Genomic DNA, 24,581 nt, shown 5'->3' on the forward strand with positions numbered 1-24,581 from the left:
TGCTTTTCATCCGGATGCCAAAATACTGCCCCCTAGCCCAAAGAGGTTTTAACAGAGTCTATATCACACTCCTTCTCCTTCCCCTTTAACAGAGTCTATATCACACTCCTTCTCCTTCCCCTTTAACAGTCTACATCACACTCATTCTCCTTCCCCTTTAACAGTCTACATCACACTCATTCTCCTTCCCCTTTAACAGAGTCTACATCACACTCCTTCTCCTTCCTCTTTAACAGAGTCTACATCACACTCCTTCTCCTTCCCCTTTAACAGAGTCTACATCACACTCCTTCTCCTTCCTCTTTAACAGAGTCTATATCACACTCCTTCTCCTTCCCCTTTAACAGAGTCTACATCACACTCCTTCTCCTTCCTCTTTAACAGAGTCTACATCACACTCATTCTCCTTCCTCTTTAACAGAGTCTATATCACACTCCTTCTCCTTCCTCTTTAACAGAGTCTACATCACACTCATTCTCCTTCCCCTTTAACAGAGTCTACATCACACTCCTTCTCCTTCCTCTTTAACAGAGTCTACATCACACTCCTTCTCCTTCCTCTTTAACAGAGTCTATATCACACTCCTTCTCCTTCCTCTTTAACAGAGTCTACATCACACTCATTCTCCTTCCCCTTTAACAGAGTCTACATCACACTCCTTCTCCTTCCTCTTTAACAGAGTCTATATCACACTCCTTCTCCTTCCACTTTAACAGTCTACAGTATATCACACTCGTTCTAGTGCATTTCTCTCACCTCTCACTTTCTCTGTCTTGCTTTTCTTTCCAAGCTGTGTCTGCAGAGCCACGTTCCATTGATGCAGGCATCTCCATACAGACTGAAGTGGCCTGTGCCCCCATAACAGGTACCACTACAACTGCAGGACAACAGGACAATGTTTAGATATCCCTAATAAGACTCATGGTCCAGCTACTGTAACCATCTCGCTCACCAGTGTTTGGTTGTGACTTGTGATCAGTGTTTTCGAGCAGGTGACATGTGGTAGTAATACTGTGTACCGTGACGCAGCGGATTAGCGTGTCTTGTAAATAGTTTCTTTTTGTATGTGGAATTCACAGTGCATTCAGAAAGTATTCAGACCCCTTCACTTTTTCCACATTTTGTTACATTACAGCCTTACTCTAAAAATTATTACAATATTTTTTTCCTCATCAATCTACACACCACGCCCCATAATGACAAAGTGAAAACAGGTTTTTAGGCATTTTTGCACATGTACTAAAAATAAAAAACAGAAAAACCTTAGTTACATAAGTATTCAGACCCTTTGCTATGAGACTCGACATTGAGCTCAGGTGCATCCTGTTTCCATTGATCATCTGTGAGAGGTTTCTACAACTTGATTGGAGTCCACCTGTGGTAAATTCAATTGGTTGGACATGATTTGGAAAGGCACACACCTGTCTATATAAGGTCCCACAGTTGACAGTGCACATCAGAGCAAAACCCAAGCCATGAGGTCAAAGGAGTTATCCGTAGAGCTCAGAGATAGGATTGTGTCGAGGCACAGATCTGGGGAAGGTTACCAAAAAAATGTACACAGCATTGAAGGTCCCCAAGAGCACAGTGGCCTCCATCATACTTATATAGAAGAAGTTTGGAACCACCAAGACTCTTCCTAGAGCTGGCCGCCCGGCCAAACTGAGCAATCGGGGGAGAAGGGCCTTGGTCAGGGAGGTGACCAAGAACCCGATGGTCACTCTGACAGAGCTACAGAGTTCCTCTGTGGAGATGGGAGAACCTTCCAGAAGGACAACCATCTCTGCAGCACTCCACCAATCAAGCTTTTATGGTAGAGTGGCCAGACGGAAGCCACTCCTCAGAAAAAGGCACATGACATCCCACTTGGAGTTTGCCAAAAAGGCACCTTAAGGACTCTCAGACCATGAGAAACAAGATTCTCTGGTCTGATGAAACCTAGATTGAACTTTGGCCTGAATGCCAAGCGTTACGTCTGGAGGAAACCTGGCCCCATCCCTACGGTGAAACATGGTGGTGGCAGCATCAAGCTGTGGGGATGTTTTTCAGTGGCAGGGACTGGGAGACTAGTCAGGATCGAGGGAAAGATGAATGGATCAAAGTACAGAGAGATCCTTGATGAAAACCTGCTCCAGAGTGCTCAGGACCACAAACTGAGGCGAAGGTTCACCTTCCAACAGGACAACAACCCTAAGCACACAGCCAAGACAATGCAAAAGTGGCTTCGGGACAAGTCTCTGAATGTCCTTGAGTGGTCCAGCCAGAGCCCGGACTTGAACCCGATCGAACATCTCTGGAGAGACCCTGACCTGTTCACCGGACGTGCTACCTGTCCCAGACCTGCTGTTTTCAACTCTCTAGAGACAGCAGGAGCGGTAGAGATACTCTCAAAGATCGGCTATGAAAAAGCCAACTGACACTTACTCTTGAGTTTCTGACTTGTTGCACCCTCGACAACTACTATGATTATTATTATTTGACCATGCTGATCATTTATGAACATTTGAACATCTTGGCCATGTGCTGTTATAATCTCCACCCGGCACAGCCAGAAGAGGACTGGCCACCCCTCATAGCCTGGTTCCTCTCTAGGTTTCTTCCTAGGTTTTGGCCTTTCTAGGGAGTTTTTCCTAGCCACCGTGCTTCTACACCTGCATTGCTTGCTGTTTGGGGTTTTAGGCTGGGTTTCTGTACAGCACTTTGAGATATCAGCTGATGTAAGAAGGACTATATAAATACATTTGATTTGATTTGAGAGACCTTAAAATAGCTGTGCATTGACGCTCCCCATCTAACCTGACAGAGCTTGAGAAGATCTGCAGAGAAGAATGGGAGAAACTCCCCAAATACAAGTGTGTCAAGCTTGTAGCGTCATACCCAAGAAGACTCAAGGCTGTAATCGCTGCCAAAGGTGCTTCAACAAAGTACAGAATAAAGGGTCTGAATAATTATGTGAATGTAATATTTCCGTTTTTAAAGAGATCGGAGTACTTTCAGCCAAGTAAAGGCCCCCCTGCCAAACCCTCCCCTAACCCGGACGACACTGGACCAATTGTGCACCGTCCTATGGGACTCCCGGCCACGGTCGGTTGTGGCACAACGCATCTAGCACTGCGATGCAGTGTCTTAGAGTGCTGCACCACCCGGGAGGCCTCCCTATTCTGTTTTGTCTTTCGTGAATTCCTCTTTTCTCCCGCATCTCTGTCTTCTAGGAATGAATGGGAAGAGCATCCTGACAGCCATGGGTCGACCCATGCCGGAGCCTTCCACTATGATGGCCTCATGTTCAGGTGCCGTATCCACCTCTCCCTGCTCCTCCCATTCCTCTTCACAGCGCTCTGGGATGGGGACCCACACGCCTGGGGGGTCCTACCGCTCACCTGCCTGCACCCAGGTCAAACCCTCCACATGCAGCAGCAGTAACACCCTGAATCCCACCCCAGCCAAGTCCCCAGCCTCCCCTCTCCTCTCCCCAGGTAAACACCTTGTTCAAGTGCTGTAGGAACTTATACTGTTTCACTGGAAAAGTTGTGACGCAAGCCGTATTAGACCGCCGTATTAGACCGCCGTATTAGACCGCCGTACTAGACCGCCGTATTAGACCGCCGTATTAGACCGCCGTACTAGACTACCGTATTAGACTATGGATTCCAATGATATCAATGTTACTGCACTGTTCATGCCTGGGACATTACTAATGCCACAGCAAATAACTCCCTCTCTACAAATTCTACTGGTTTTCACTCACAGCAAGGCATTTTAGCAGTTTGATAAAGTGTGGCTATAATGTCTGAGCTGTGGCCATTGGTGTCTGTTAGTTCAATACTTTGTAAAGCAAGCAAATTTTTTAATTGTTTAATTTTTATTTCATTTAACCTTTATTTAACTAGGCAAGTCAGTTAAGAACTAATTCTTATTTACAATGACGGCCTACACCGGCCAAACCTGGACGACACTGGACCAATTGTGCGCTGCCCTGTGGGACTCCCAATCATGGCCAGTTGTGATATGTAGGGCATGTGTACTGATAGCTACATCAGCTTTACCAGCTTTACACAGGGATGAGATTAATTTAATTTGTATTACATGTGGCTATCACATCATATCACCATATCAATATCACCATATTAATATCAATATCATCATATCAGTATCACCATATCCATATCAATATCACCTTAGCAATATCACCATATCAATATCAACATATTATTATCAATATCACCATATCAATATCAACATATTAATATCAATATCATCATATCAATATCACCATATCAATATCACCACATCAATATCACCACATCTGTAACGGCTGTCGTATTGATGAGACCAAGGTGCAGCGGGTTGCGTGCTCAACATATTATTTATTAAAGATGTGAACACGGAAAACAAGAAAATACAGAAACACGACAGGAACAGTTTTGCAGGCTAACAAAACGCAGTGCAAAAACAACTACCCACAAACTACAAAGAAAACACATACCTATATATAGGACTCTCAATCAGAAGCAACTAAAAACACCTGCCTCCAATTGAGAGGCCAACACCCAATTACCTAGACATAGACATACAAAGAACTAGAATGAACCTAGAAATACAAAACATAGAACATAAACCAAAACCCAGAAACATAAATAAAACACCCCTCTACAAAACACATAACCCCCGAACCACATAAAACAAATACCCTCTGCCACATCCTGACCAACCTACAAATACAAATAACCCCTATACTGGTCAGGACGTGACAACATCCATATCAATATCACAATATAAATATCACCATATCAATATCACAATATTAATATCAATATCACCATATCAATATTAAAATATTAACATCACCATATCAATATCACCATATCAATATCACCCTATTAATATCACCATATTAATATCACCATATCAACATCGCCATATCAACATCGCCATATCAGCATTTCCATATTAATATCACCATATCAATATCACCATATCAACATCGCCATATCAACATCGCCATATCAATATCGCCATATTAATATCAATATCACCATATCAATATCACCCTATTAATATCACCATATTAATATCACCATATCAACATCGCCATATCAATATCACCATATCAATATCACCATATTAATATCACCATATCAATATCACCATATCAATATCACCATATCAATATCAACATATTAATATCAATATCATCATATCAATATCACCATATCAATATCACCACATCCATATCAATATCACAATATAAATATCACCATATCAATATCACAATATTAATATCAATTTCGCCATATCAATATCACAACATTAACATCCCCATATCAATATCACCATATTTTAATATCAACATCACCATATCAATATCACCATATCAACATCACCATATCAATATCACCATATCAATATCAATATCACCATATCAATATCACCATATTAATGTCACCATATAAATATCACCATATCAATATCAATATCAAAATATTAACATCCCCATATCAATATCACCATATTAATATCAATATCACAATATTAATATCACCATATCAATATCACCATATCAACATCACCATATCAATATCACCATATCAATATCAATATCAAAATATTAACATCCCCATATCAATATCACCATATTAATATCAACATCACCATATCAATATCACCATATCAATATCACCACATCAATATCAATATCACAATATTAATATCACCATATCAATATCACCATATCAACATCACCATATCAACATCACCATATCAATATCACCACATCAATATCACCATATCAAAATCACCTTATCAATATCACCATATCAATATCACAATATTAATATTAATATCACAATATTAATATCACCATATCAACATCACCAGGTCAACATCACCATATCAATATCACCATATCAACACCACCATATCAATATCACCATTCTAATATCACCATATGAATATCACTATACCAATATTACCATATAAATATCAATATCACTATAACCACATCAATATCAATATCACAATATTAATATCCCCACATCAGTATCACCATATCAATATCACCTTATCAATAACACCATATCAATAGCACCATATTAATATCACCATGTCAATATCAATATCCCATTCTAATGTCACCATATGAATATCACTATACCAATATAACCATATAAATATCAATATCACCATATCAATATCACCAATGCCATATATCACATCACATTACAATTTGCCATGTTGCTTAGTAATGCTTGTGGTCATTGCTGTATGACATCACCGTCTCTCATGGATACGCATGTTCCATTCCTCTCCCACAGAGAGAATCAGAGGGGAGAAGAGGAGGAGCCCGTCCCCATTACCTTCCCCCCAGGTGGTGTTTCTGAAGGACATTGTGTGTTACCTGTCCCTACTGGAGAGGGGCACACCAGAGGACAAGCTGGAGTGTGAGTTACAGCGTCTAATTACTAATGTGTAAACAACCAAGGTATTTGAGAGAGGTCAGTCATGTAGAGTAGTAAAAAGGTGTCACCTAAACTTCTCAGAAAGACATCCTACCACAATCTGAGTGGATAAGTCAATTCATTAATTCAGGTAGGAAGTAATTTTTTCAGCTCAGTCACCAAATACAGGCGGGCTTTCACCCACGTGCACACACACACACACACACACCAGTGCCGTTTCAGATGAGGGAGGACAATTTAAAAAAAATTATGAGCATGGCCTTATTTCTATTACAGTATATTGGATGACTGTCATTCATATTACATTCACCCAGGTAAATGTAACAGCGATAGGTTTAGGCTACTACAAGATACTCTAATTTTCCCTATACCCATCATGAGGTTGCTACAACCTAGCCTTTGAATGAAAGTTTACAACGTAGGTGCGCACAGGTCGAGAGACAAATTTGATATGACAGACAGTGACACGTGGACAGATAGTGACATTCAATACCACCTTGCACACTCTTGCCTGCATCTAGCTGATCTAGGGTGTAATCATTAGTCCAACAGTTGCAAACGAGAGTTTCTATTGGACAAATTCAGGTACGTTAATCCCCGTTTTGTTTAAGAAACGTTCTTCAACAGAATCGGCGGAATGAATACATCCTCGATCACGCGTAAACACAGTTCACAGTTTCATAGCAGCCACGTTGTATTCCTTCTCGCATCTATGTTATGCGCTCTCCTCCTTTCACCTCTTCCCTTCGCTTGTGGACTTCACAACACATCAGCTGTATGTGACCAGGCAAAAAAAAACTTTCCAAGCCAAGCCACTACACACAGCCTACATCGTTGTCACCATATTAGCTAAAGTAACGTAATGGTCAGCATAGCAAATAGAACTAACGCATTTGTAAACCCGGCTATATACAGTAACGTTACAGTGTACAGTCAGTAAGCAGTTACACCGGAGGGCCCCGGTGGCAATACATTTGTAAAACCAAAAGCTTACCTTGACTTGGAAGAGTTCCAGTGTTGTGTTGGATAGTCATAGCCAGCTACCTAACATAGCATCCCCCTGTTTGAGCAGGGTGTGGGCTAAACTAGCTCGCTGCATTTGCTAGCTAAGTGAAACTGAAAGTACAAAAAAATGACAATCTCTATGTCTCTCTTGCTTCTCCTTCATTTAGGAAGAAATGAATTGGTTTAGCTATTTTCTTTCTCTCTCTTTGAGTCAACTACTCACCACATTTTATGCACTGCAGTGCTAGCTAGCTGTAGTTTATGCTTTCAGTACAAGATTCATTCTCTGATCCTTTGATTGGGTGGACAACATGTCAGTTCATGCTGCAAGAGCTCTGATAGATTGGAGGATGTCCTCCGGAAGTTGTGCTAATTACTGTGTAAGTCTATGGAAGGGGGTGAGAACCATGAGCCTCCTAGGTTTTGTATTGAAGTCAATGAACTCAGAGGAGGACGGAAGCTAGTTGTCCTCTGGCTACACCATGGTGCTACCCTACAGAGTGCTGTTGAGACTACTGCAGACCTTCTTTGCAAAATAGTGTTTTAATCAATTATTTGCTGACGTGATTATATTTAGTATAGTTTTATCTAAAAATGATTGAAAACTTTTAAAATGTTTTTAACATTTAATTTTTATGAAATTCCCTGAGGAGGATGGTCCTCCCCATGCTCCTCTGAGGAGTTTCCACTGACATGCACACACACACACACACACACACACACACACACACACACACACACACACACACACACACACACACACACACACACACACACACACACAGGTTGTGAGCAGTGAGTCAGAAGTTAGGCTCCCCTTGGGATTATAACTCAGCCTCAGTACCTGTCCACGTTAGCCCATGGACATCCTAAACCCTGGTGTGTCCAATAGACTTCTTTAGCGTTGGGAGCTACATCCGCACACTCTGACACAGCTAATCTCTGCTAACTGCTTCCGACATCCCAATAAAACAGGAGTACGTGTCCCGCTCTATTACATCCCCTGCTCCAACATAGGAGTGGTGTTGCGTCACGCGCTAATACTTCCCCTGCTCCAACACAGAAGTGGTGTTGTGTCAGGCTCTAATACTTCCCCTGCTCCAACACAGGAGTGGTGTTGTGTCACGCTCTAATACTTCCCCTGCTCCAACACAGGAGTGGTGTTGTGCCACGCTCTAATACTTCCCCTGCTCCAACACAGGAGTGGTGTTGTGTCACGCTCAAATACTTCCCCTGCTCCAACACAGGAGTGGTGCTGAGTCACACTCTAATACTTCCCCTGCTCTACAGAGGGGTGGTCTGACTGGGAATTCAAGTGGTGCTGACAGACAGGGACTTCAAGACATTACAGCTGAATCATGGGGTCCCTTTTTTCTCGTTCCCCTCCAGTCATGTTCCGGCTGTACGACACAGATGGCAACGGAGTACTGGACAGCTCGGTTAGTGGCCCTCTTTTCTCTTCTCCTCTCTTCTCTTATTTTCCCTACTCTTCTCTCCTTTCATCTGTTCTGTTCTCTCTTCTGCTTTACCGTTTTAATCTACTCTTTTCTTTCCTTTCTTCTGTTCTCTCTTCTTCTCTTCTCTCCTTTCTTCTGTTCTGTTCTCTCCCCTCTCCTCCCGTCTCCTTTCCTCCCTTCTCCTCCCCTCCCCTCTCCTCTCCTCTCCTTTCCTCTTCTCTCCTTTCTTCTGTTCTGGTCTCTCCTTTCCTTTCCTCTTCTCTTCTCTCCTTTCTTCTGTTCTGGTCTCTCCTTTCCTTTCCTCTTCTCTTCTCTCCTTTCTTCTGTTCTGGTCTCTCCTTTCCTCTTCTCTTCTCAACTCTTCTCTCCTTTCTTCTGTTCTGGTCTCTGCTTTCCTCATCTCCTCGCCTCACAGCTCCTCTCTTCTCCTCTCATACAGTGCTTAGCTCAGTGCAATTAGAACAACCCTGTTACAATACATCCTTATTTCCTCTGAACTGCACTGCTTCATTCTTAGATCCTTCAACAGTATACCGAGTCGATATGCAGGGGTATGAGGTAATTGAAGTAGATATGTATATTCACTACCAGTACAAAGTTTTAGAACACCTCATTCCAGGGTTTTTCTTTATTTTGACTATTTTCTACATTGTAGAATAATAGTGAAGACATCAACACTATGAAATAACACATATGGAATCATGTAGTAACTGAAAAAGTGTTAAATATTTTATATTTGAGATTCTTAGGATGATATCAGAGGATACTGTCATCATAGGGTGATGTGGATGATATCAGAGGATACTGTCATCATAGAATGATGTCGATGTGGATGATATCAGAGGATACTGTCATCATAGAATGATGTCGATGTGGATGATATCAGAGGATACTGTGGTCTGACTGACATAATTTGTTTTCAAGGACACTCCCTATGATTTTCTTGGGCATGCCAAAATGTGGAGGATTTTTTTGTTTTCTAAACGGAGAACATATGTGATCGTCTCTGTCAGTCTCTTGGTAGTAATGTTGTGTCCCCTCTCTGTCTGTGGATGTGTGGATGCGTTCATTTGTTATCAAGAAGACAGCCACAGTGATGTTGTTGTGGTATAATGTTCATCTCGCTTGCTGGGTGTAGGAACTGGACCGCATCATCAATCAGATGGTCCACGTGGCAGAGTACCTGGAATGGGACTCTGCAGAGCTGCGACCGGTAAGGATGCACACAGCCTTGTGTGGCTTGTTTCCCCTGTTCCCAACGTATTGTGGCGACCTGAAAAGGCTAGCTTAACTACAGTGACAAGGAAATGTTGGATCATTACAGTATTATAATTTGACAAGACTTTACTGGACTCATCCTCTGTCCTCCCCCTCTCCCTGTGTTCTAGATCCTGAAGGAGATGATGGAAGAGATAGACTATGACCGGGACGGAACAGTCACTCTGGAGGAGTGGATCAGAGGAGGCCTCACCACCATCCCTCTGCTGGTGCTGCTGGGCATGGAGACGGTGAGGGAGGGTGCATGTGTGTGTGTGTGTGTGATATTATTTGATAACGGATGCCGTATAGCGGACGCTTTTATCCAAAGTGCATACATGAGTGCATACATTTTAGTAAGTGTATATGATCCCTGTGGGAAGAGAGATAAAGTATGTGTCTGTGTGCGTTTGGAGTGTCAGTTCCACAAAATCAATTCAGAAAGATTGATATATCTCTCTCTCTCTCGTTCTCTCTCTCTCTCTCTCTCTCTCTCTCTCTCTCTCTCTCTCTCTCTCTCTCTCTCTTTCTCTCTCTGTAGAATGTTCAGGAAGATGGTCAGCATGTGTGGAAACTGAAACATTTCAACAAGCCAGCCTACTGTAACTACTGCCACACCATGCTGCTGGGAGTTCGCAAGCAGGGCCTCTGCTGCTCCAGTGAGTGTGTGTGTGTGGCCCTTAGTTCCACTGTCTCTCTCTCTCTCATTATAGAGATACTTCAAGATTTTGGCAGAGTCATATGAACTCGTGGGTACCATTTTTACGTCTCTACGTCCAGTATGAAGGAAGTTAGGTCAGGTAGTTTCACGAGCCAATGCTAACTTGCATTAGCGCAATGACTGGAAGTCTATGGTATCTGCAGATACCAGGGTGCGAATTATGGAGGAGCCCGGGGGGCTCAACTCCCCTGAATGAGACATTAGCTCCCCTAAATGCAACAGAAGTCAAACTTTGAGGGGTTCTCTAAATAAAACTAACTTAATTATTCACCTATTTGTTTAAAATGCAGTGGTAAATATGTTTTACAAAGGTAAATATGAAAATAAATGCTTGAAAAGGAACACCCCAACCTCTCTGTCATGGTTTAAACCATTTATTTATATGTGATTGCACAAATCGTCTCCCTGTTCACTGTGCTGTCCACTCAGTAGTGCGAAATTTGGCCACAGCTGAGCTCCTTTAAATACATTTACATTGTACTAGTTCTTTTTCACCATTTGTTTGCCATGCACCCTTGATAAAAATAGCCTTTACTTATTCCAATGCATTAGATTTATCTGTATGTTTATCTGATCTATCACTGTTTGCTTTTGTCAGTCAGCTGTTTAGAGCGATTGATTATTTTCTAGCAGTATTTGTTTTCTTTCCTGGATCAGCTGATGATGGTCCACAATATCACTAGACAATCTAATCCATCCTAAATTAATGACAGTAGGCCTATAGTTAACTCTTTCGGTTAGAAGCATTCGATAGGCCTACATTATTTTGGATTTGTGTGCCCATGAGAACTGTTTTCACAGTGAAACATAATGAAATGTTCATGCCTCTTGGTCCTAGGCTTTGGAATAGTTAAAAGGCCAGTGCCAGAGGACCTGAGGGACCTACTGGGTACATAACTAAAAAGCATGTCTGACGTGTATTGGGGTGCACAATCGTGGATTGATTTAAAAACCAATAGAAGAATCTTAAAATGTATTCTAAAGCTCACAGGCAGCCAGTGCAGAGACCTTAAAACCGGTGTAATGTGTGCTCTCCGTCTGGTCTTGGCCAGTACCCACCCTGAGGCATTCTGTATGTTTTGCAGTTAACCAATGGCTTTCTTGCGTAGACCAGACAGGCGAGCATAACAGTAGTCAAGCCTGCTTGTAATAAAAGCATGGATGAGTCTCTCTGTATCAGCTTGAGAGAGAAACGGCCTCACCTTGGCAATGTTTCTCAGGTGGTAAAAGCTATTTTAGTCACATTCCTATTATGTGATTTGAAATTTAGCTCAGAATCAAAAATAACACCTAGTTATTTAACCTGGTGTTTTATCTTTATTGCCCGTGAATTAAAATGTGCTGCTAGATTCTCTCTCTGTGCTTTGGCTCCAACAATAAGTACCTCGGTCTTGTCTTGATTTAGCTGGAAGAAGTTGTGAGCCATCCATGTATTTAAATCACTAATACAGTCTAATAATTTATCAGTGGAGCTATAATCCTCTGGTGACGCAGAAATGTAAAGTTGTGTATTGTCTGCATAGCAGTGAAAATCATTGCTGTGCCTTCTGATAACGCTGCCAAGGGGTAACATATATAAACTGAACAATACCGGACCCAAAATCGAACCTCGTGGAACGTCACATGTGATGTGTATTTTCTCTGAGTTATGTTCACCAAGGGTGAAAAAAAATCTCTCAACTGGTTAAATAGGTCCTAAACCAATTTAGAACTGGACCGGAGAGGCCAACCCACCTCTCCAGTCTGTCCAGAAGGACATCATGGTCGACAGTGTCGAACGCAGCACTTAAATCCAAAGGCTGTCTCTGGGCACGAAAACCAAATTGGATTTTTTACAGTTGTCCCTTAAAAAAACTATTTCTCCATAATTTTGCTTCAGAATGGAAGGTTGGACATTGGTTGATAGTTGCTAAAAGCTGAAGAATCTAGATTACTTTTCTTCAGAAGGGGTTTCCCCATAGCAGTTTTTAGTGTAGTGGAGTGCAGGGTGTGATCAACAATAGCTTGCACTTCTTCAGATATGCAATTAAAAACTGTTTTGAAGAATGTGGTGGGGATAGGTTCGAGAAAGCAGGGAGAAGGCTTAAGTTGTGATATCACTTTCCTGAGCATGTCTGTGTCAACCAGGGAAAATTAATCCGCAGTGCCTTTGCGTGGTGGGCTAGGGCACATATCATCAAGCTTCTCATCATGCTTGACTGATACATTGTAGCCTAGTCTAGTAAATTGGCTGTACGTGTTAGGGTGACCATCTCGTTTTTCCAGGTATAGTTTCAGACCTATTGCAGGTGTCTTGACTTTTTAAAATGCAAAAAAATTAAATTTGTCAGCAAGACGCATTAATTAATGTAGGCGTAATCAATGACAATCTCCTAATGTCATTTGACATCCTTTTTGGTGTTTTGTAAACAGATGTCCATTCATCATACTGCTCAAGTGTACATCCACTGCACTATTTTGATTATTTTGGAGTCGATGAACATGTCACGTCCTGCCCATAGAAAGCTGTTATTTTCTATGGTAGAGTAGGTCAAGGCGTGACAGGGGGGTTATCTAGTTTAGTTTTTCTATGTTGTTATGTTCTAGTTTTGTATTTCTATGTTGGGTTTTGTCTGGGATGATCTCTAGTTAGAGGCAGCTGGTCATCGTTGTCTCTAATTGGAGATCATACTTAAGTAGGTGTTTTTCCCACCTGGGTTTGTGGGAGATTGTTTTTGAGTTAGTGTATCTTTCACAGCAGGGGTCACGGTTTGTTGTTTTTTTGTTCCTTAGTTTATGTGTATGTATTGCATAGTTTCACAGTTCAATAAAATATGTGGAACGATAATCACGCTGCATTTTGGTCATATTGTGGTGGGATCTTGTTTTTGTACAGCTCAGTAGCCTGCAGAACGTAACGTTCGTTTTCCATTGTTTATTATTTTGATTTAGTGTTCTGAGTTATAATAAATACTGAACATGAGCACTTACCACCTTGGTCTCCTCCTTTTGACGATCGTCACAGAAGATCCCACCACAATATGACCAAAATGCAGCGTGATTATTGTTCCACATATTTTATTGAACTGTGAAACTATGCAATAAACTAAAGAACAACAAACCGTGACACAGAGGTGAAACATAAACTAACTCAAAAACAATCTCCCACAAACCCAGGTGGGAAAAACACCTATTTAAGAATGATCTCCAATTAGAGACAACGATGACTAGCTGCCTCTAATTGGCTTCTTCCTTTCTGAGCGGCCTTTCAGGTTATGTCGATATAGGACTTGTTCTACTGTGGATATAGATACTTTTGTACCTGTTTCCTCCAGCATCTTCACAATGTCCTTTGCTGTTGTTCTGGGATTGATTTGCACTTTTCGCACCAAAGTACGTTCAAATCAAATCAAATGTATTTATATAGCCCTTCTTACATCAGCTGATATCTCAAAGTGCTGTACAGAAACCCAGCCTAAAACCCCAAACAGCAAGCAATGCAGGTGTAGAAGCACGGTGGCTAGGAAAAACTCCCTAGAAAGGCCAAAACCTAGGAAGAAACCTAGAGAGGAACCAGGCTATGAGGGGTGGCCAGTCCTCTTCTGGCTGTGCCGGGTGGAGATTATAACAGCAGATGGCCAAGATGTTCAAATGTTCATAAATGACCAGCATGGTCAAATAATAATAATCATAGTAGTTGTCGAGGGTGCAAGAAGTCAGTAACACAAGAGTAAGTGTCAGTTGGCTTTTTCATAGTCGATCTTTGAGAGTATCTCTACCGCTCCTGCTGTCTCTAGAGAGTTGAAAACAGCAGGTCTGGGACAGGTAGCATGTCCGGTGAACAGGTCAGGGTTCCAGCAGGTCTGGGACAGCAGGTCTGGGACAGGTAGCACGTCCGGTGAACAGGTCAGGGTTCCATAGCTGCAGGCAGAACAGTTGGAACTGGAGCAGCAGCACGGCCAGGTGAACTGGGGAAAGCAAGGAGTCATCAAGCCAGGTCGTCCTGAGGCATGGTCCTAGGGCTCAGGTCCTCCGAGAGAGAGAAAGAAAGAAAAAGAGAAAGAGAGAATTAGAGAGAGCATATTTAAATTCACACAGGACACCGGAAAAGACAAGAGAAATACTCCAGATGTGTCAGACTGACCCTAGCCCCCCGACACATAACTACTGCAGCATAAATACTGGAGGCTGAGACAGGAGGGGTCAGGAGACACTGTGGCCCCATCCGATGAAACCCCCGGACAGGGCCAAACAGGTAGGATATAACCCCACCCACTTTGCCAAAGCACAGCCCCCACACCACTGGAGGGATGTCTCCAACCACCAACATACCATTCCGGGACAAGGCCGAGTATAGCCCACAAAGATCTCCGCCACGGCACAACCCAAAGGGGGGGGGGCAACCCAGACAGGAAGACCACGTCATTGACTCAACCCACTCAAGTGACGCACCCCTCCCAGGGACGGCATGGAAGAACACCAGTAAGCCAGTGACTCAGCCCCTGTAATAGGGGTAGAGGCAGAGAATCCCAGTGGAAAGAGGGGAAACTGGCCAGGCAGAGACAGCAAGGGCGGTTCGTTGATCCAGCCTTTCCGTTCACCTTCACACCCCTGGGCCAGACTACACTTAATCATAGGACCTACTGAAGAGATGTGTCTTCAGTAAAGACTTAAAGGTTGAGACTGAGTCTGCGTCTCTCACATGGGTAGGCAGACTATTCCATAGAAATGGAGCTCTATAGGAGAAAGCCCTGCCTCCAGCTGTTTGCTTAGAAATTCTAGGAACAATTAGGAGGCCCACGTCTTGTGACCGTAGCGTACGTGTAGGTATGTACGGCAGGACCAAATCGGAAAGATAGGTAGGAGCAAGCCCATGTAATGCTTTGTAGTTTAGCAGTAAAACCTTGAAATCAGCCCTTGCCTTAACAGGAAGCCAGTGTAGGGAGGCTAGCACTGGAGTAATATGATCAATTTTTTTGGTTCTAGTCAGGATTCTAGCAGCCGTATTTATCACTAACTGAAGTTTATTTAGTGCTTTATCCGGGTAGCCGGAAAGTAGAGCATTGCAGTAGTCCAACCTAGAAGTAACAAAGACATGGATTCATTTTTCTGCGTCATTTTTGGACAGAAAGTTTCAGATTTTTGCAATGTTACGTAGATGGAAAAAAGCTGTCTTTGAAACAGTCTTGATATGTTCTTCAAAAGAGAGATCAGGGTCCAAAGTAACGCCGAGGTCCTCACAGTTTTATTTGAGACGACTGTACAACCATCCAGATGAATTGTCAGATTCAACAGAAGATCTCTTTGTTTCTTGGGACCTAGAACAAGCATCTGTGTTTTGTCCGAGTTTAAAAGTAGAAAGTTTGCAGCCATGCACTTCCTTATGTCTGAGACACAGGCTTCTAGCGAGGGCAATTTTGGGGCTTCACCATGTTTCATTGAAATGTACAGCTGTGTGTCATCCGCATAGCAGTGAAATTTAACATCATGTTTTCGAATGACATCCCCAAGAGGTAAAATATATAGTGAAAACAATAGTGGTCCTAAAACGGAACCTTGAGGAACACTGAAATTTACAGTTGATTTGTCAGAGGACAAACCATTCACAGAGACAAACTGATATCTTTCCGACAGATAAGATCTAAACCAGGCCAGAACTTGTCCATGTAGACCAATTTGGGTTTCCAATCTCTCCAAACAAATGTGGTGATCGATGGTATCAAAAGCAGCACTAAGATCTAGGAGCACGAAGACAGATGCAGAGCCTCGGTCTGACGTCATTAAAAGGTAATTTACCACCTTCACAAGTGCAGTCTCAGTGCTATGATGGGGTCTAAAACCAGACTGAAGCGTTTCGTATACATTGTTTGTCTTCAGGAAGGCAGTGAGTTGCTGCGCAACAGCTTTTTCAATTTTTTTTAAGAGGAATGGAAGATTCGATATAGGCCGATAGTTTTTTATAATTCCTGGTTCAAGATTTGGCTTTTTCAAGAGAGGCTTTATTACTGCCACTTTGAGTGAGTTTGGTACACATCCGGTGGATAGAGAGCCGTTTATTATGTTCAACATAGGAGGGCCAAGCACAGAAAGCAGCTCTTTCAGTAGTTTAGTCGGAATAGGGTCCAGTATGCAGCTTGAAGGTTTAGAGGCCATGATTATTTTCATCATTGTGTCAAGAGATATAGTACTAAAACACTTTAGTGTCTCCCTTGATCCTAGGTCCTGGCAGGGTTGTGCAGACTCAGGACAACGGAGCTTTGGAGGAATACGCAGATTTAAAGAGGAGTCCGTAATTTGCTCTCTAATGATCATGATCTTTTCCTCAAAGAAGTTCATGAATTCATTACTGCTGAAGTGAGAGCCATCCTCTCTTGGGGAATGCTGCTTTTCAGTTAACAGTATCAAACAGTAAATTTCGGATTGTTCTTATTTTCCTCAATTAAGTTGGAAAAATAGGATGATCGAGCAGCAGTGAGGGCTCTTCGATAGTGCACAGTACTGTCTTTCCAAGCTAGTCGGAAGACTTCCAGTTTAGTGTGGCGCCATTTCCGTTCCAATTTTCTGGAAGCTTGCTTCAGAGCTCGTGTATTTTCTGTATACCAGGGAGCTAGTTTCTTAGGACAAATGTTTTTAGTTTTTAGGAGTGCAACTGCATCTAGGGTATTGCGCAAGGTTAAATTGAGTTCCTCGGTTAGGTGGTTAACTGATTTTTGTCCTCTGACGTCCTTGGGCAGGCAGAGGGAGTCTGGAAGGGCATCAAGGAATCTTTGGGTTGTCTGAGAATTTATAGCACATATTTTAATGCTTCTTGGTTGGGGTCTGAGCAGATTATTTGTTGCGATTGCAAACGTAATAAAATGGTGGTCCGATAGTCCAGGATTATGAGGAAAAACATTAAGATCCACAACATTTATTCCATGGGACAAAACTAGGTCCAGAGTATGACTGTGGCAGTGAGTTGGTCCAGAGACATGTTGGACAAAACCCACTGAGTCGATGATGGCTCCCAAAGCCTTTTGGAGTGGGTCTGTGGACTTTTCCATGTGAATATTAAAGTCACCAAAAATTAGAATATTATCTGCAATGACTACAAGGTCCGATAGGAATTCAGGGAACTCAGTGAGGAACGCTGCATATGGCCCAGGAGGCCTGTAAACAGTAGCTATAAAAAGTGATTGAGTAGGCTGCATAGATTTCATGACTAGAAGCTCAAAAGACGAAAACGTCGTTGTTGTTTTTTGGGGGGTAAATTGAAATTTGCTATCGTAAATGTTAGCAACACCTCCGCCTTTGCGAGATGTGCGGGGGATATGGTCACTAGTGTAACCAGGGGGTGAGGCCTCATTTAACACAGTAAATTTATCAGGCTTAAGCCATGTTTCAGTCAGGCCAATCACATCAAGATTATGATCAGTGATTAGTTCATTGACTATAACTGCCTTTGAAGTAAGGGATCTAACATTAAGTAGTCCTTTATTGATCTGTGAGGTATCACAATCACTTTCAATAATGGCAGGGATGGAGGAGGTCTTTATACTAGTGAGATTGCTAAGGCGAACACCGCCATCTTTAATTTTGCCCAACCTAGGTCGAGGCACAGACACGTTCATCTCTAGGACACAGAACGCGTCTCCTTCTTGAACGGTATGACGGCTGCGTACAGATGTACGTGGTAACTTCAGGTGTTTGGAAATTGCTCCCAAGGATGAACCAGACCTGTGGAGGTCTACAATTTATTTTCTGAGGTCTTGGCTGATTTCTTTTGATTTTCCCATGATGTCAAGCAAAGAGGCACTGAGTTTGAAGGTAGGCTTTGAAATACATCCACAGGTACACCTCCAATTGACTCAAACTATGTCAGTTAGCCTATCAGAAGCTTCTAAAGCCATGACATAATTTTCTGGAATTTTCCAAGCTGTTTAAAGGCACAGTCAACTTAGTGTATGTAAAGTTCTGACCCACTGGAATTGTGATACAGTGAATTAGAAGTGAAATAATCTGTCTGTAAACAATTGTTGGACAAATGACTTGTGTCATGCACAAAGTAGATGTCCTAACCGACTTGCCAAAACTATAGTTTGTTAACAAGAAATTTGTGGAGTGGTTGAAAAACGAGTTTTAATGACTCGAACCTAAGTGTATGTAAACTTCCGACTTCAACTGTACCTTCAAAAGAGACTCCGGGGAAGTAGATAAAGGGCCTCATTGCCAAATTACCTGTAACGCCCTGGCCATAGAGAGGGGTTTTTGTTCTTTATTTTGGTTAGGCCATGGTGTTACATTGGGTGGGCGTTCTATGTTCTTTTTCTATGTTTTTGTATTTCTTTGTTTTGGGCCGTGTGTGGCTCCCAATCAGGCACAGCTGAAGTTCGTTGTTGTTGATTGGGAGTCACACATAAGTGCATGTTTTTCCGTTGGGGTTTTGTGGGTAATTGTTTCTGTCATTGTGTTTCACCTGACAGGACTGTTTGGCTGTCAGTTTCTTGTTTTGTAATTGTATAGTGTTCCGTTTAAGAATTAAATATGATGAACACTAACTCCGCTGCGTTTTGGTCCACTCTCTCTCACGGCAGTCGTTACAATACCGAAGTATCCCTTTAAGTCCCTCTTTCTGTCCCTGGTTGGCCTTCACTGCTTCACTCTCTTTCTCTCTTCCTGCCTTTCAGTTCTTCTCTCTGTCTTTCAACCAGATGTTTATATTATATTTATATTAATGTCTCTTATTCAATCCTCCATTCTGTGAATAATGAACATGATTGCATTACTTATTAATTATCTATTATCAAGGATAATGCTATGGCTTAGTCATTTTATTACATGATTCAATGAAAGGGTTGGTGTTGCTACTCAGTGTTCATCCACTGGTGAACTGTCTCTCTCTGTACCTCTGTGTTTCAGTATGCAAGTACACAGTCCATGAACGCTGTGTGTCCAAAGACATTGCTGCCTGCATCAGCACCTATGCCAAGTCCCGCAGACACACCAATGTGAGTACACAACTACACACACAAAACACACAAAAACACACCGGCACACACACACATTTATTTTATTTTACTATTCTTGTGGGGACCAAACAGTTGAGTCCCATTCAGAATCATATTTTTACTAAACCCTAACTCCTAACCCTAATTGCAATCCTAACCCTAAACCTAACCCCTAAGCCTAAAATAGCCTTTTTCCTTGTGGGGACTGGTGAAATGTCCCCCCTCTTTTCCACTTGTTTTACAACCCTTGTGAGGACCTCTAGTGTCTCAGCAACATCTGACTAATGTTGCTGAGCAACCTGTTTCGTCAGGAGCAGAAGGGTCATGGGAGCAGGGATTCGCTCTCTCTCACACGCACGCACGCACACTCACACACACACACACCCCTACGCACAGGCTCATGGGTGCAGAGAGATCATGCAGTGCTACTAATGTTGTTAACGGCATCTCTATATTTAACCCCTAATTTAATTAGACACCTTCTGGAATGATCTCACAGACTTGGAGTTGTCCCTCTAAGACCTTCTCTTTCTCTCCAGATGGAATTCTACTCTGTTTCAGCTCCACTTCACTTTTTCAAGTCTGGTTCAATAACAGAAGATGCCTTTCAGATGGTCTCTTATTTTTGTAAATATCTGGCACAAAACATAGCACGTTTAGCATTGGATTCATGTTGTAACTTCCTTTAAATCATGATTGTTGTCTCTCTCTCCCTTCCTCCCTCTCTCCCTTCCTCCCTCCCTCTCTCTCTCTCTCCCTTCCTCCCTCTCTCTCTCCCTTCCTACCTCTCTCTCTCTCCCTTCCTCCCTCTCTCTCTCCCTTCCTCCCTCTCTCTCACCCTTCTTGCTTCTCTCCCTCTCTCCATTCCTGCCTCTCTCCATTCCTGCCTCTCTCCATTCCTGCCTCTCTCCATTCCTGCCCCTCTCCATTCCTGCCTCTCTCCATTCCTGCCTCTCTCCCTTCCTGCCTCTCTCCCTTCCTGCCTCTCTCCCTTCCTGCCTCTCTCCCTTCCTGCCTCTCTCCCTTCCTGCCTCTCTCCCTTCCTCCCTTCCTCCCTCTCTCCCTACCTGCCTCTCTCCCTACTTGCCTCTCTCCCTACCTGCCTCTCTCCCTACCTGCCTCTCTCCCTACCTGCCTCTCTCCCTACCTGCTTCTCTCCCTACCTGCTTCTCTCCCTACCTGCTTCTCTCCCTTCCTGCTTCTCTCCCTTCCTGTCTCTCTCCCTCTCTTCCTTCCTGCCCCTCTCCTTTTCTGCCCCTCTCCCTCTCTCCCTTCCTGCCTCTCTCCCTCTCTCCCTTCCTGCTTATCTCCCTTCCTGTCTCTCTCCCTCTCTCCCTTCCTGCCTCTCTCCCTCTCTTCCTTCCTGCCTCTCTCCCATCCTGCCACTCTCCAGGCCATGCAGCATGTCTGGATGGAGGGAAACTCTCCCACTAAGTGTGACCGCTGTCACAGAAGTATCAAGTGCTACCAGGGCTTAACGGGCCTACACTGTGTGTGGTGTCAGATCACTGTGAGTAGTACACACCTCCCTGTACTGGAGAACTCCTGGTATAGTTCCAATGTTTTGGTTCATAGTGCCTCATGTCAAGTGCCTTGGCTAGTATCAAGTGCTTCAGGGTCTTCTGCTAATAAAAATGGTCTTGCTGACTTGCCTAGTTAAATAAAGGCTAAATAAAATAAAAAATAAAAATGGTCCTGAAGAAATTCACAGCAATAGTTTGTAATCAACCTATTCTTTTTCACATTTTTACTTTACCATGTCCTCTAGATGTCACCATTTTCCTTGAAATGTTTAATAATTTATAATGAACACTCAAACTGTGATTCATCAAACCACCAGTAAGTGGAGTTCAAAGAGCATGTTAGGATTGTCAACTTAGCTTAGTGACGTTCTCATTCCTTTAGCATCACTGCAGTTTAGCTTAGTGACGTTCTCATCCCTTTAGCATCACTGCAGTTTAGCTTAGTGATGCTCTCATCCCTTTAGCATCACTGCAGTTTAGCTTAGTGACGTTCTCATCCCTTTAGCATCACTGCAGTTTAGCTTAGATATGTTCTCATCCCTTTAGCATCACTGCAAATTAGCTTAGTGATGTTCTCATCCCTTTAGCATCACTGCAAATTAGCTTAGATATGTTCTCATCCCTTTAGCATCACTGCAAATTAGCTTAGTGACGTTCTCATCCCTTTAGCATCACTGCAGTTTAGCTTAGTGATGTTCTCATCCCTTTAGCATCACTGCAAATTAGCTTAGTGATGTTCTCATCCCTTTAGCATCACTGCAGTTTAGCTTAGATATGTTCTCATCCCTTTAGCATCACTGCAGTTTAGCTTAGATATGTTCTCATTCCTTTAGCATCACTGCTGGCATTCATTCTCAGTCTTGGAAGCAGCTAATGTACTTTTTACATGAATCAGACTTTGGAATGAACCAGGGGAAAGAGGATATATTCCTATAGCAGTATATTTTCCGTTATTATTAGCTTCAAGCATTTATGGGGCATTTGAGTGAAGTGTTTTGAATAACGTCTGACACTGTGTCAAATGACTTGTGTGAATATATCTTTGGTATTCCTTTCCACTCTCCTCCTCCTCCTCTCATCTTCCTCCGCTCCTTTCTTCCCTCCATTCTCCTCATCTTAAATAAGGGTTAAAAAAAAAAATGTAAAAAATGTTCCTTCCCGATCAGCTCCACAATAAGTGTGCGTCCAACATGAAGCCGGAGTGTGATGGAGGAGCCCTTAGAGACCACACTCTACTCCCCTCCTACATCTGCCCTGTGGTCCTGGTGAGATCACATGAAATCAATCACACTCTGAATCTCCTTTTTATTTATCTCCAATACTTCAATACTGAAAAACACTAACACCCCCTTGAGATATATATAATTATAGGTCCATAAAGTTATACACTTGCCCCATTTCTCTGTAACAATTCATAAATTCATAAACAAATGTATCTTTGTCTATGTCTGTCCATCCGTCCGTCCGTCTGTCCGTCTGTCCGTCTGTCCGTCTGTCTGTCTGTCTGTCTGTCTGTCTGTCTGTCCGTCTGTCCGCAGGACCGTCATTCTGTTGTGAAGCGGGGTGAAGGGGACTCCCCGCCCAGCAGCAGCCCTGACAACATGAGTCAGAGCTTGAAATTCACAGGAGACGGACAAGCACTGCAGGTGAGTAAATCAAGCCCAGAGCATCTTCAGTGGTTAAAGCCTTGGAGTCTGTTGTGTTTGCTGATGGCAGGTTAAAGTGTGTGCTGTGTTTGCATGGGTATACACTACTCTACAGTATCTCATTAGCCTGTCTCTGATCTCCTGTTCAGATCACTCCTCTCCCAGGTACACATCCCCTCCTGGTCCTGGTCAACCCAAAGAGTGGAGGGAGACAGGGGGAGCGGTAAGTCACAGTGTCTCATATTATTAACGGATTGAAACACTCCTGCAATATACACTAGTATGTGGACACCTGCTTCCATTCAGCCTCAAGATCATTAGTGAGGTCGGGCACTGATGTTGGGCGATTAGGCCTGGCTCGCAGTCAGCATTCCAATTCATCCCAAAGGTCTTTGATGGGGTTGAGGTCAGGTCTCTGTGCAGGCCAGTCAAGTTCTTCCACACCGATCTTCACAAACAATTTCTGTATGGACCTCGCTTTGTGTACGGGGGCATTTTAATGCTGAAACAGGAAAGGACGTTCCCCAAACTGCTGCCACAAAGTTGGAAGCACAGAATCGTCTAGAATGTCATTGTATTCTGTAGCATTAAGATGTCCCTTCACTGGAACTAAGGGACCTAGCCCGAACCATGAAAAATAGCCCCAGACCATTATTCCTCCTCCAACAAACTTTATAGTTGGCACTATGCATTCGGGCAGGCAGCATTCTCCTGGCATCTGCCAAACCCATATTCGTCCATCGGACTGCCAGATGGTGAAGCGTTCTGGCAGTCCGAACAGTTATTTTGCTGACATTGCTTCCAGAGGCCGTTTGGAACTCGGTAATGAGTGTTGCAACTGAGGACAGACAATTTTTACGCGCTGTGGCCTTCAGCACTTGGCGGTCCGATTCTGTGAGATTGTGTGGCCTACCACTTCATGGCTGAGCCGTTGTTGCTCCTAGATGCTTCCACTTCACAATAACAGCATTTACAGTTGAACAGGGCCGCTCTAGCAGGGCAGAAATCTGACAAACTGACTTGTTGGAAAGGTGGCATCCTATGACAGTGCCACATTGAAAGTCACTGAACTCTTCAGTAAAGCCCATTCTACTGCCAATGTTTGTCTATAGAGATTGCATGGCTGTCTGCTCAATTTTATACACCTGTCAGCAACAGCTGTGGCTGAAATAGCCAAATCCACATACTTTGGCCATGTAGTGTATGTTTCATACAGTCCTGTAATGCTACTGACAAAGTGTTATAAAGACTTTGGCTGACTGTTCATCATAGAATCAAAGTAATGTGAAGCTAGCATAGCTAAAGCTAACAACAATAACTGCCTGGTCTTTGGAGATTAAATTTTATAATTTTTGGGCTATGTAATTACAGAGGATTTAACATTTTGGAAATAATGATGGTCCATCGGCTGTTCTGACACAGTGTCCTAAAAGCAGTTGTTAATGAAAATGAATGTGTTCACTGTTTAAGCATTCTCTCCTCTCTCCTCCCACCATGCATTTCACAGCACCAGGAGGCCTGCTTTGTTGGCTTCAGAAACTCCATCA

At 42.9% G+C, this 24,581-nt stretch overlaps 1 protein-coding gene across 2 annotated transcripts in view; it reads left to right on the forward strand.

Annotated features, from left to right (window-relative positions):
• Positions 1–24,581, forward strand: part of LOC115155592 (diacylglycerol kinase beta-like) — a 159,820-nt gene that overhangs the window by 50,601 nt on the left and 84,638 nt on the right. For both annotated transcript variants that reach the window (XM_029702330.1, XM_029702331.1), the window contains 12 exons: positions 792–866; positions 3,214–3,477; positions 6,316–6,441; positions 8,854–8,903; positions 10,060–10,134; positions 10,310–10,429; positions 10,720–10,837; positions 19,777–19,865; positions 21,259–21,375; positions 22,555–22,653; positions 22,927–23,034; positions 23,184–23,257. In XM_029702330.1, the coding sequence (XP_029558190.1) occupies positions 792–866; positions 3,214–3,477; positions 6,316–6,441; positions 8,854–8,903; positions 10,060–10,134; positions 10,310–10,429; positions 10,720–10,837; positions 19,777–19,865; positions 21,259–21,375; positions 22,555–22,653; positions 22,927–23,034; positions 23,184–23,257 (1,315 nt within the window). The remainder of the gene's footprint in view (positions 1–791; positions 867–3,213; positions 3,478–6,315; positions 6,442–8,853; positions 8,904–10,059; positions 10,135–10,309; positions 10,430–10,719; positions 10,838–19,776; positions 19,866–21,258; positions 21,376–22,554; positions 22,654–22,926; positions 23,035–23,183; positions 23,258–24,581) is intronic.

The sequence above is a fragment of the Salmo trutta genome, chromosome 20, assembly GCF_901001165.1.
Source record: "Salmo trutta chromosome 20, fSalTru1.1, whole genome shotgun sequence".
Lineage (NCBI taxonomy): Eukaryota > Metazoa > Chordata > Actinopteri > Salmoniformes > Salmonidae > Salmo > Salmo trutta.